At 39.1% G+C, this 12,423-nt stretch overlaps 2 protein-coding genes across 2 annotated transcripts; one reads left to right on the forward strand and one right to left on the reverse strand.

The window, feature by feature from the left end:
• Positions 1–1,255: 1,255 nt before the first annotated feature.
• Positions 1,256–3,775, reverse strand: LOC103403198 (exocyst complex component EXO70C1). Its single transcript, XM_008342030.4, has one exon. It carries the CDS (start codon positions 3,523–3,525, stop codon positions 1,504–1,506), a length of 2,022 nt encoding a protein of 673 aa, XP_008340252.3. The 5' UTR covers positions 3,526–3,775; the 3' UTR covers positions 1,256–1,503.
• Positions 3,776–8,487: 4,712 nt separating this feature from the next.
• On the forward strand, positions 8,488–12,357 carry LOC103403202 (serine/threonine-protein kinase PBS1-like). The gene is made up of 5 exons (XM_008342033.4): positions 8,488–9,095; positions 9,717–9,934; positions 10,385–10,574; positions 11,090–11,481; positions 11,619–12,357. Exons 1-5 carry the CDS (start codon positions 8,972–8,974, stop codon positions 12,081–12,083), a joined length of 1,389 nt encoding a protein of 462 aa, XP_008340255.3. The 5' UTR covers positions 8,488–8,971; the 3' UTR covers positions 12,084–12,357.
• The last annotated feature ends 66 nt before the right edge of the window (positions 12,358–12,423 follow it).

Genomic DNA, 12,423 nt, shown 5'->3' on the forward strand with positions numbered 1-12,423 from the left:
AATTTTTCCTTAAAAAAATGGTGAATGTAGCTATAAATTACCTAATACTCATTAGTTTCACAAATAAAAAATTAGATCCAATAATAAACCAAACAACATTGTGGAGATTTTTATATTTACTCATACGTGATATAGATAGTACAAAAGAAATTTGCAAAATATGATGTCCAAAGGCCCAAACAGAAAAAAAAAAAACATCACAAACCTCGCATCTGCAAAATCTTTTGAATAATAATTCCCAAAACAAAAGCATCACAGATCTAATTCTAAAACTGGAAAAGCCGATCTTTTATATTTGTCTCTTGTCATTAACCATTCTTTTATGATGTCCATGATGGTTCAAGAGGATGGAGAAAATTTGGGAAGAAAAACAGATGAGAGAGAGAAAGGGAGGGGAAAAAAATGAACCATTAGATTAATTAGTAGTAAAAATAACTGTGAGAGTTTTAAATATAAAAAATTAATATTTAAGGCTTACCATGTAGTGAGTTTTGAATTATAGTGCCATTCAGTAAGGTACACTACAGTGACAAGTAAAGGCCCACACAAGTTTTTTTTCCTTATAATTAACTTATGAATAACATAAAATTTCTTCCATATATTTGAGCCCACTTATCTTATGATATTTTGCAAATACGGAAATCTAGGATACATATAAAGAGTAATGTTAGCGAGACAAACTATTTTGACCAAATTTTGTAAACCATATGATATGGTTGTTGATGATTAAATTATTACTTAAGTGTTGATTAACTTGCTTATTACCTATTGGCTATTGCTATAGGTGACACATTATATGGTTTACAAATTTGGTATAAAAAGTTGGTCTGTCTAGCATTACTCACATATAAAATGCTCTTTTCTACCCAAAATGAAACTGAGATTGGCATAACTCTTTAATTTGGTCCCTAACAATGAAGGTCGATAGAAGCGATCCTGAGTTTGTTCACCAAATATCATTTGGTCATTCCGTGAAAATCTGTCAATATCCTCGTTAAATTGTCGCGTGAACGACCACAGGTTCACATGACAACCTTTTTAAGGGTATTTTTGTCAAACAAACTACTCTATTTAATGAGCCTATTGATAGATTTTTTTTTTCTTCTGGAATGACTGAAATGATTTACGATGGACAAACTCATAAACCACTTCTATGAATTTTCATTGTTAGTGATTAAAGTAACGAGTTATACAAATCTTAATGATCACTTTGACTATAAAAAACTTAAATGCTCACGGGGTAACTCTCATGAACTGACACAAAACGCATGCATATATATATACATACAAACAGATTAACCTTCTGTTATAAGATTTTCTATGATCAAAATCAAAATAAATCCAAAATATAGTTTACAAAACATATAATTCATCTGCAAAACTGAACAGAAAAAAACAGGAAAACAACAGAAAAATCTTTGTCATCAGAATCGAGCGATTGAAATATTTCCCACCATGCATGCATGAATGATCACGTAGCTCGATCAAAATACATATTATTCATCATGTCTTCCTCTTTGACATAGAAGTAGAGTTCCCATCAAACAAATCATCGATCAAATTCTCAATGTCCTCCGGTTGGTACTTTATATACTTCTCGGCCTGCTTCCCTCCCTCCAAGTACTGCTTGAACCTCCCCCAGAACGACCGGTACGCCGGAATCATCACCGCCGACAAGGAAACCCTAAGCTCCGACTGAAGTTGCTCGTCGCTCACCACCCACGTGCTCTGCGTCTTGTGTATCTCGTCGAACAACGTGTTGAAGCACTTAAACCGCTCCTTGATCACCGTCTTCGACACCTTCCCGTTCACCTGCAAACCCTCGTGGTTCAGGCAATGCAAAATCCTACCCCACGTCTCCCTCTGGTAGTTCTTATGGTACCCCCTCAAGTCCGTCGACCGCTTCCTGCACCACGTGTCGCCCATCAGTTGGTGAATCTCTGTGGACCCCTTCACTTTCTGCATGATGTACCGCCCGTTGTTCATCAAGAAGATAAACCGCAACGCCGGGTCCCGGTACAGCTTGGACCTCATGTCCAGGTTGGCATCCAACATGTCCATAACGGTTAGTAACTGAATTTGGAACGGCGACGACGTCGTTCCGGGCGTGCCGTTCGTTTTTTCGTACTCCAGGAACACTTGCTCCAACGAGTCCTTGTACTCGCAGGCGTATTTTAAATAATTCATGACATAGCGCGTCAACGGGTGCACTGCGCCACTGGGGACCGGGGTTTTTCCATTGTCGCTTTTGATCGAGTTTTCGAGATCGCAGAAGATGCTGACCGCGGTCTGGCCGATGCGGTTCCGTGCTGCCTCGGCTTCCATCACTAGCTCTTTTCCGATCTCCTCTGGGTACGAGTCGCGGATTGCCGGGACCAGATCCCGAAGCGTCTCGTACATGTCGAGCATCTTGAACAGCTTCTCCGGCGACCGCTTCGTCAAGACGACGGCGTCGGCGAAGTTGAAGAGCTGGATAGCGACGGCGCGGGCGAGGTTGCAGAACAGGGACTCGGACAACGACCTGTGGCCGGTGAACACGGCATCGCAGAGCTTCCGCTCGCCGGAGAAGTGGACGGAGGAGCATAGCTTGACGACGCTGATCCACGTGGCGATCTCCCCTTCCAGTGACTCCCACTGCATTCTCTGGACCTCGTCGATGGAAATGTTCTCGTATCCGAGATTGTTGAGCGCCAATTTGAACGCGTTCCGCCTCGAAATGCTGTAGACCATGCAGCACTCGTTCCCGTAGCCGGCGGCGATCATCGTGGAGGCGATTTTGTTCATAATGGTGATGCTCTCATCCGAAAACGAAGGAAACTCATCTAATTTGTCGGGTTCGGATTCGGGTGGCTGTGCTTGTATGAACAGACACGAATCGTGGGCGGAGCTGCTGTTGCTGTTGAAGGAGGAGAGCTTGGAGGTGATCCGACTCGAAAAGCTCTGGTCCGGGTTATTATCCGGCTTGGCAGTGCTCGGATCCGGTTGATCGAGGCTGAGATGGTTGCGGAACTCCTCGTCCAATAAAGCCATGGCACGTTGCAGGACGGTGCTGGTCCGATTGAACGCTGTGGCGGTCGTGGAATTGGACGGGAATTCCTCCAACACCGTAGCAATTTTGGAAATGCGCGTCACGGATTCGACGAACGGCGCGTCGTCTTCCTCGTTCTCGCCGAACCGGGCCAGGCCCCTGCCGTATTTTGTTGTCATGGAGTCGACGGCTTTGGATAGCGACTCCACCGATGAGGGGACCACCTCCGGCGGAGTCCATTTTTCTTTAGATTCGGAAAAGGTTTCTAGGAAGTGATCGACTTCGTCCAGAATTTCCTGAAAGCTCAACTCTGCCGCAGGATTGGAGGAATTGTTGGGGTCATCGGGACGATCCTGGGCGCCGGATTCTGGTGGGGCATCCTCATCGATGGTCTCGTATCGCTGCCTCGGGGTGGCGGGACTTGAGAAGAGATTCTTGTTGCTGGAACGTCTTGAAAAACTGACAGACTTTTCAGGCGCTGCCGCGTTTTTCTCCATCAAGTCCGTTCCGTTCCTCCCAGTACTCACTTTTGATTAGCCCTTAATCAATATAGTTAGCCTCTAATCAAATTTCAAGCAAAAAGAAAAAGTTGATTAATTTTTCTGGAGAAGAAAATGGGGAATTTCGGGAAATGAGAGCAAGTGGAAGAATGAGGGGATCCACAACGGCAGGGAAGGGAAACGAGTGAAGGGGAATTTTTCCGAGGGAGATGGGAAAATGAAAGGGGACGTACGGATAGGAACGGATTTTGATTTTGTTTTTCGGTATTTTTGTTTTGAGCTAATTTTGTTTTGTTTTGTGTCGGGATGTTTTTGGAAGGACCGGATCGGATAAAACGTTTCTAATTTTGTTTTAAAATTTGGAATCAAATTTGATCACAAATTTTTAATTTGAAAGTTTTCACATATTCGCAAGTGGCCTTTAGCACAGTGGTATAAAAATGTTGAATCCTTACATGACGATGTGGATTAAAACCCCATTGATGGCTAATCTAACAAAACCTATCATTTGACAAAAACAAAAAATATTTTCACATATTCAAAAATCTTGAAAATTTCGAATCCCGGAAACATAATTCGAAATTTCATATATTTTACAAGTTTTCTTATATTCTTCTAACATTTTCATACATGAAATTTTTTTTTTCTTAATATTTGATGTACGCTTATGTATAAATTTAATTAGTGTTTATACTTATTAATATATAAAAGGATATTTAATATGAAAAAATGCACAAAATACATAAAAAACTAACAATAAAAATACAAAAGTTCACTACAAATTATATAGTTTGAGCAAACAACTATAAAGATGAGAATATTTTGAAAGTTTTTTTATTGGAATAAGTTCATAACACTTCGAAAAAATAATTATGGATTGAAAATCTCTAATTTTCGAAATCTCTAAACGTCTTCTAATTTCCATTCCTAACTTCGAAAAATATTCAAATTCTGAAGTTTTTGGTCGGATTCGAAAGTTTTACCATCTGAATTGGAAACATCATTCAACCGGCACCCTAGCTTTTGTTGTTTGAGAGATATTTTTCAATGTGACAGGCACACGAGATGGTACACCACTTGTCATTATACAAATAGTGAGATATGTATGTTAAAAAGTTAATAACTTAAAAAATAAAAATTTTCACCACTTACGTAAAAACACGTGAAGTACCACTCGTGTTCCTATCATAATAAAAAATTTCTCGTTGTTTGGGACATTAATTTTCATTGGGGAGGTGGAAGGTGGCTTGTTGACCGTTGACCTGTCATTTGTGCTTCCCACGACCATTCCACTCTTTCTGCAACACAACTAAATAATTGAGGCTTTGTATATGAAGATCATGAGAGGAATCCAATCGTGCATCCTCATGTTTAATTTGGCGCTAAATCTGATTGTTTAATTGGAGAGGAGTGGTCACGTTGTGTTGTTTTCTAATTTTAAATGTTTGTCACATGTTTCTAACACAAAGGTTAAAAAAATGTTTGTCACATAGTAGCCTTTAAATTCCAAGCATAAGTTTGATTTAGTTTGATTCAGCTCTCAAATCTTGATTAAGTTAATCAACCATTAAGCGGTGCAGTTTGGTTCGATTTAAACCAATTATGGAACAAGTGATGGGTGGTTTGCGAATATGACTGATGAGAAAAAAGCTTCTTTCGTGCTTTATGAAGAAGTCTTACAAATCTGGCTATCCTATGAGCAATAGTAACGCTAATGCATTATATCGACCACCAATGGGCACCAATATTAAACTGCATCTAATTTTGAACTTGGCTAGGTTCGTGCCCACCTCTAATTTTAAGCTTTGTGCCTCTACTTCTTCCATCATTATGAATGTCATTATCTCATTTTGTTTAGAGCAATTCCACCCCATGAAAATAGCTTCGGCTATTGGGCAATTTAATCCCCCAACCTCCCGAAACCACTCCAACCCTACCCAATTAAATGGGCTCCAAGAGAGCTCGACTCCACACACGGGGTAGAATTGCCTAATCCTCAGACTGAGTGGATCTGTCGTCAGCTTGGTGTTTGCCACCTTTTTATATTTTTTCTGCTTGGTGCGTGAATTACACACGAGAGAAGTGGCAAGTGGCTCGACAAGAAAACAAGACTGAGGCTATCGGGCAGGCGCACTCAGCCCATCCATGAAGTTCGTATAGTGAAGATTGTTAATCATAAGTAGGATGGACAAGTAAGTTCTTCAATACAATTATTATCCTAGTGATTACCAATAAGAAAATATCAAAGTGCCAAAAACAAACCATACTACTTACAAGCAAACTCCAATCAAACCATACTACTTACATATTGGTTCAGTTATGAAACATAGGCCCAATGCAAAAATTGAAGGCCTGAGGGCCTGGGCTAATATCGGAAACGTCAATTTGGATCTCTGTTTGGAGTTCTCAGCCACACTGGGATCCTGAAATTACGTTGTATTGTCAAATCTGCATCTGCAATAATCCTAGGGCTGCCAATCGTACGCGTCGCAATCCAGTGATGCATTTAACCGAATAATAAGTAACATGTTTGACTTATTGGTGAAAGTATCTTATTGAAGAATGTTTGAGTATGTACTGGTGTATATTGTACACTAAAATCCTCAAACGTTGAATTCTTTACTGTTGAGTCATTTACTTGACATTTAACTATTTCGATACATGCTATATATCTGAGCATACTCTAATGTCAATCGCGAAAGGAAAATGCTTTTGTCTATAAACCGAACCGATAAGCTAAACCCCGAACCAATGTATTGGTCACAACGTCGCAAAGGAATCTTCACTGTAGTTGTAGAGTCACAACGTCGCAAAGGAACCTTCACTGTAGAGTCTGACAAGCACGACAAAAATTGGAATATCAAGTTAAAGGCTGCCTGCCTGAGACTACAACAACAATCAATCACGACCCTCCCATCTCTGATCCCCACCCCCATTTTTGGGCCTCCAATGCATGGCTTTGGAATATTGTCGGTGCTTACGCTAGCTATTTCCAATAATTCAAAAGAAAATTAATGAAAAATATTTGAAAACTTTAAGTTTTAACGATAAAAATAAAATAAACGGTAAAGTGAATAGTACCAGGATTGACATTTTAGTGTAAAAATGTGGTTTTCCGTTAAAGTGAATAATACCGAAAGTTTTTCGTTAAAATTCCCTAATTCAAACTCTCTATATTAAAGATTGAAGAAAAATTACTCTCCACACACATAAGTATTTTCTATATGTAATCACAACTACAACCATGAACCATCAAATAATCGATCTGCCCTAGATTCTATTTTGTTTTTTTAACGAAAAGACAACGGTTTTATTATAATGATAAAAACTTATACAAACATCAACGAAGATATTTTGAATAAAATCCAAGAGGCTCTCAATCCAAAGAGACTTCAAGAAAACATAAAACTCCAACTTGGCCAAACTAGTCTCCTATTTCCATTAGCACATGTATAAGTGGAGATTAAGATTTTGTATTTTTTGAAGTGCTATCATTAAGGTATTTAATTATAGATATGCAGTGACATTAATGAAGACTAATGGCGATATGAGTACATTGAGTAGTGAACTAACCAAGTTCCCAAAGTATTGATAAAAAAACGAAAGGGAGTTGTCAAATGCACTCTGAAATAGTCATCTTATACACTACATTAGTGAATAAGAGATTTCAAAATGACTATGTCAGAGTGCTAATAAAATCTCTCAAATGAAATGTATAAGGTATTTTAGTATCAAAAGATGATTACTTAGTAAATATCATGAATTGCCACGTCACTAAAACCCGAGATGCTAAGAACTTCAATAACAACTCACTCATGCAATAATTTGTCAAAACCATATAGTATACGAACCCACCATTAACACCAATTGAATTTTCATTAGAAATGTATAAGAGGTTAAATCAATAGCTTACGGAATGCAATGTCTTTCTCCGTTTATCAGACACAAAATATCATTTATCCCACTACAAATCCAATATGCTTAATTAAAATTAAAACTTAAAACGAACACCAAAAACTTAGAACAAAATTAAAAACTTCCAGTAAAAAGTTGGTACAAAAATTGAATAGAGTTCAACATGTTTTAATTGCTTAAATGGCATTGGGGGAAAACCTCAAGTTGGTACTTTGGTGCGTAGCATTATTTATTGGTTTGGTACTGAGGTGCTTTTATAAAGATAGATATAAAAAAACTAAGCTAAAAAATATGTTTGATAAACACTTCAAAACAGCTTATTTTCACAATTTTGGGTGAAAAAAAACTGAAAACGTGAAGCAGTAAAAATGAGCTAATTCTCACAGCAAAACAAAAATAGTTTTTTGTTTCAAAACACAGCAATACCAAACTAGATATCCACAGAGAACAAGCATAGTGCCGCGTAGGGTGGGCCAATCCACGACCGGACCCATTTGGTGCACAGGGCCTCCCTCCAGTCCTCCCTCCCTCCCTCCCTTCTAATTCGTATAGTCCGCCAATCCCGCCGTTTGTCACGTTTTTGTGCTTAACGGTACAATCCCATTATCCCAAGAGTCTCTTTGGATCTCTTCCACTAAAGATGACATGATTTCAAAAAAAAAAAAAGATGACATGATTAAGTGATTCGGGTTTTTAAAATTTCATCTAACGACAAAAAATCATTACACCTTTTAAAGAATCAAAATAGGTGGACCGTTCGATGAAATTTTAAAGACTTGAATTACTTGATCCGGTGATCTTGATGGAAGAAATCCGAAGATTATCTCTTTTCATCCCACACCACTTGTGCAATCACATTTTTCTACTTGGATTAAGCTTATTTTTACTTTTCCCATATTTTTTTTTGTTTTTTGACGTCAGATTAAAATAATTGAATAAAATTAACCAATAAGACTTAACATCCGAGTGTGAGAAGTTAAAAAGGTACAAAACGTTGGATTTACCTCACTCAGTTAAAAATCAGACTTTTTGCCAAAATCTAGAGGGTAATACAGAGTTGCCATTTAAATTCTTGGTCAAAGTCTTTCCAGAGTTAGAGAGAGAAGAGGAGAGAGAGAGAGGAAGACAAAGCCGGCTCTCTTTTGTTTGAGCTGCTCGGTTTCACTGCCCCATTTAATCACAGATTCTTTTTTGGCACCCAAAAGGATATTTCTTTTTGCTTCCTCTTTGTTATCGTTTATGGTGTATGTGGACTTGGATTCGTTTTGCTTTTGCCCCCTTTAGTTATATCGTCTGCATCTGCTTGCCCTGATCGCTTCAACAAACGCCAAGAGAGAGAGGGAGGCGAGAGAGTTGCCGTTTGGATGGCCCTCAGATGATGAGGTTGTTGTAAAAACTGGGATTGGAAGATTGGAAGAGCAGCCTCCTCTCCTCTGATTGAGCTTTGGGTTCATCTGGGATTTTAATAAAGTTTCAATCTTTTGTATTGGGAAACAATTAAAATAAGGTTTTAATTGGATTTGGGGAAATGGGTTGTTTTCCTTGTTTCGATTCGAAGGAGGAGGAGAAGCTGAACAATCCAGCGGCAGAAATTGATAACAGAAAGCAGGTTCAACCAACGGTCTCTAATAACATTTCCAGATTGCCTTCTGGTGAGTTCTGATTGCTTTTGTTTATCAATCCTTATTGTTTGGTAATTTAAATGTGTTATTGCTCGATCTGATCTGGGTTTTTTTTTCCTGATTTAAATTGTTTGTTTTAGTCATTTGGGTGTGTGTGTTACAACATGATTGATTACTTCATTGAGTTTGTGAGCTCTAAATTTGAGAGGTTTTAGGTAGACCCCACAATTCATTGACATAAAAGAATGTGTCTTTCTTTTGTAAAAATTGGATCTCATGATAACTTTGATTTCTCAAGATCAATCTGATTGATAATCAACGGTGTCCAAAGCTGTGGATTGTTTCATAATTAATTGAAGAACTAAGATAGATATTCATAATTTGATCCAACTGATTACAGTATAACTGAATTTAGTACAGTTGTGCTTTCTATAGTTTAGAAGATGTCAATTTCGAATTTGCGTAATACTTTTTTTCGTATTGGGGTTATGGTTTATTGAGTTTTTTTTGCAAATCCAATTGATTTTCGGTTTCCGGTGTTTAGCTTAACTCAATGTCCTATTTGATCAAGGATTTGGAGTTGAGACTCAGATGGTTGATGATCATTGATACTTGGGGATCTTTAGTAATTTGATATGGTCGTATATGCAGGAGTAGACAGACTGAGATCAAGAAGCAATGGAGGATCCAGGGGGGAGCTGCCCAAATTGCCTGAGCCCAAAGATGTTGTACCGGGGGGGCAAATTGCTGCTCAAACTTTCACTTTCCGTGAACTCGCGACTGCAACAAAGAACTTCAGGCCAGAGTCTTTCATAGGGGAAGGGGGATTTGGGCGTGTATACAAGGGGCAACTCGAAAGCACTGGTCAGGTAGTTCTTTTGCTGTTGCACGATCTATTATTTATACGGAGAACAGGAATTACAGGATGAGTATTTGAATTGAAACGAATATTAGCATATTAGATGGTGTAACTGTATGGCTATCAAGAATGCTAAATTTTGTTTTTTGATTTCAACAATAATGAGAACTAAATAACGGCACTGCTATATCGTGAGCGAGAATTGTAGACTTACATATCAACATCATTACTCATAATGATGGTTGTTAAATTCCATACAGTATTTAGAGGGCAATAATTCTTGATTCCGTATCGTGTCCATCTCTCCATGTAAGACACCAAGGTTATAGGATGTTTATGATATCCATCGTTAATTATTACATTTCGAAAAGGTCATTGCTCTGCAGAACGATTTCGCAGAGTTAACTTCAGGCATGGTTGAGGCGATTTTGAATTCTTGACTTCGTATCACCATTCACAGGTGGTTGCTGTTAAACAATTGGATAGGAATGGACTTCAGGGCAACAGAGAATTTCTTGTTGAGGTTCTCATGCTCAGTCTTCTGCATCACCCTAATCTAGTGAATCTTATTGGGTACTGTGCTGATGGAGACCAGCGGCTTCTTGTTTATGAATTTATGCCCTTAGGATCATTGGAAGATCACCTTCACGGTAACTTTTCCTCTTCGTTTCCCCTTCTTCTCTTGGCTTTTTGTCTGTTTCTCCAATTAGGAACTTTTTACTTTATAATTTCTTCCATTAATGTCAGCTAGTGGATAGTGATCATGGAAAATCACCTTGTAGTTTTCAGTTATGTTATATATGAACACTTGCTGTTCTGCAAATATGACCAATACATTTGATGCATGCTACGCTGAAGTGATTTTTCAACCTTGAAGGGATATATTTACAGAATTGGAATGAATGGTGAATTTTGATGTTTTGCATACGGTAATAGAAGTATTTTCTTATATCAAAAAAACCCACGGTAAAATGGAGAAAAGGAAAAAAGAAACATTTCCTTTCGGGGGCATTGTCTCCAAATAAAATTTGATGACTTGATATATTATTAACACAGTGCACGCAACTTCTGTTTTTCCTGTGTTATTGGACCATTAGTTTCCCTAACAGTTAATCCAAGTGATTGTTAATGAATCACCTATAATGGTTTGTTGATCCCTCTGCAGATCTTCCACCTGATAAGGAACCATTGGATTGGAACACACGAATGAAAATAGCTTCCGGTGCAGCCAAAGGATTGGAATACCTGCACGACCAGGCAAACCCTCCAGTTATTTACAGGGACTTCAAATCATCCAACATATTGCTGGAAGAAGAATTTCACCCTAAGCTTTCAGATTTTGGGCTTGCAAAGCTTGGTCCCACCGGAGACAAGTCCCATGTGTCCACAAGAGTTATGGGCACTTACGGTTATTGTGCTCCTGAATATGCAATGACTGGTCAATTGACAGTAAAGTCAGACGTATACAGTTTTGGGGTAGTGTTTCTGGAGCTGATTACTGGACGTAAGGCTATAGATAGCGACCGGCCCCATGGAGAACAGAACCTTATAACTTGGGTAATTTTCACTTTGTTTCTTGTAGTAGAAATGCTCGAAGAAACTTATCTTCTTGTTGTGCAGGACTTGTGGGTCTCGCAAGCATGGGTTCTATATTTGTGCAATAATTAAATGGCAGTGGTTTTATGTCTATGCAGGCACGTCCATTGTTCAATGATCGAAGGAAGTTCTCGAAATTGGCAGACCCAAGACTGCAGGGTCGGTATCCTATGCGGGGTCTCTACCAAGCTCTAGCCGTGGCATCCATGTGCATCCAGGAACAGGCTGCCACACGACCTCTCATTGGGGATGTGGTTACTGCTCTGTCGTACCTAGCCAACCACTCTTATGACCCTAACTCAGCTTCAGGTAATGGCCACAGAGGTTCGGGAGAAAAAAATGAGAAAAGGCATAGGGATGGTGGAAGGATATTGAAAAATGAGGAAGGGGGAGGATCCGGACGGAGCTGGGGGTTAGATGGTTCCGAGAAGGATGATTCCCCAAAGGAAACTGCAAGGATGTTGGATAGGGAACGAGCGGTTGCTGAGGCTAAGATGTGGGGAGAGAATTGGCGAGAGAAAAGACGACAGAGTGCACAAGGCAGTTTTGATGGCACCAGCTAGTGCTGTAGTGTACAATGCACCATCTTCTTCAACCTCAGCTCCTACCCTCGTTTTTTCGCAGACTGGTTTGTTTGGGGTGTCCAATGTAACGGAGAGTTGGTGCAGACGAACAGGTGTCCTGATTTAACCTTTTTTCTTTTCCTCTTCTCCGAACACTGAAGAAGAAGGATCCATAAATGGGAATTGTACATTATCTTCTAGAAGATTGAGGGAGAAGAGAAGAAAGTGTACGTATTGAAAATTTTTGAGAGTAAAAACGTCTTGTTAAATGCTATACGATTCTTCTGCCTTCTGTACTGCAGCATATTTGGAACAAAAAAAAAAAATCTGTTGCCCCTGC

Source organism: Malus domestica, chromosome 16 (assembly GCF_042453785.1).
Source record: "Malus domestica chromosome 16, GDT2T_hap1".
Lineage (NCBI taxonomy): Eukaryota > Viridiplantae > Streptophyta > Magnoliopsida > Rosales > Rosaceae > Malus > Malus domestica.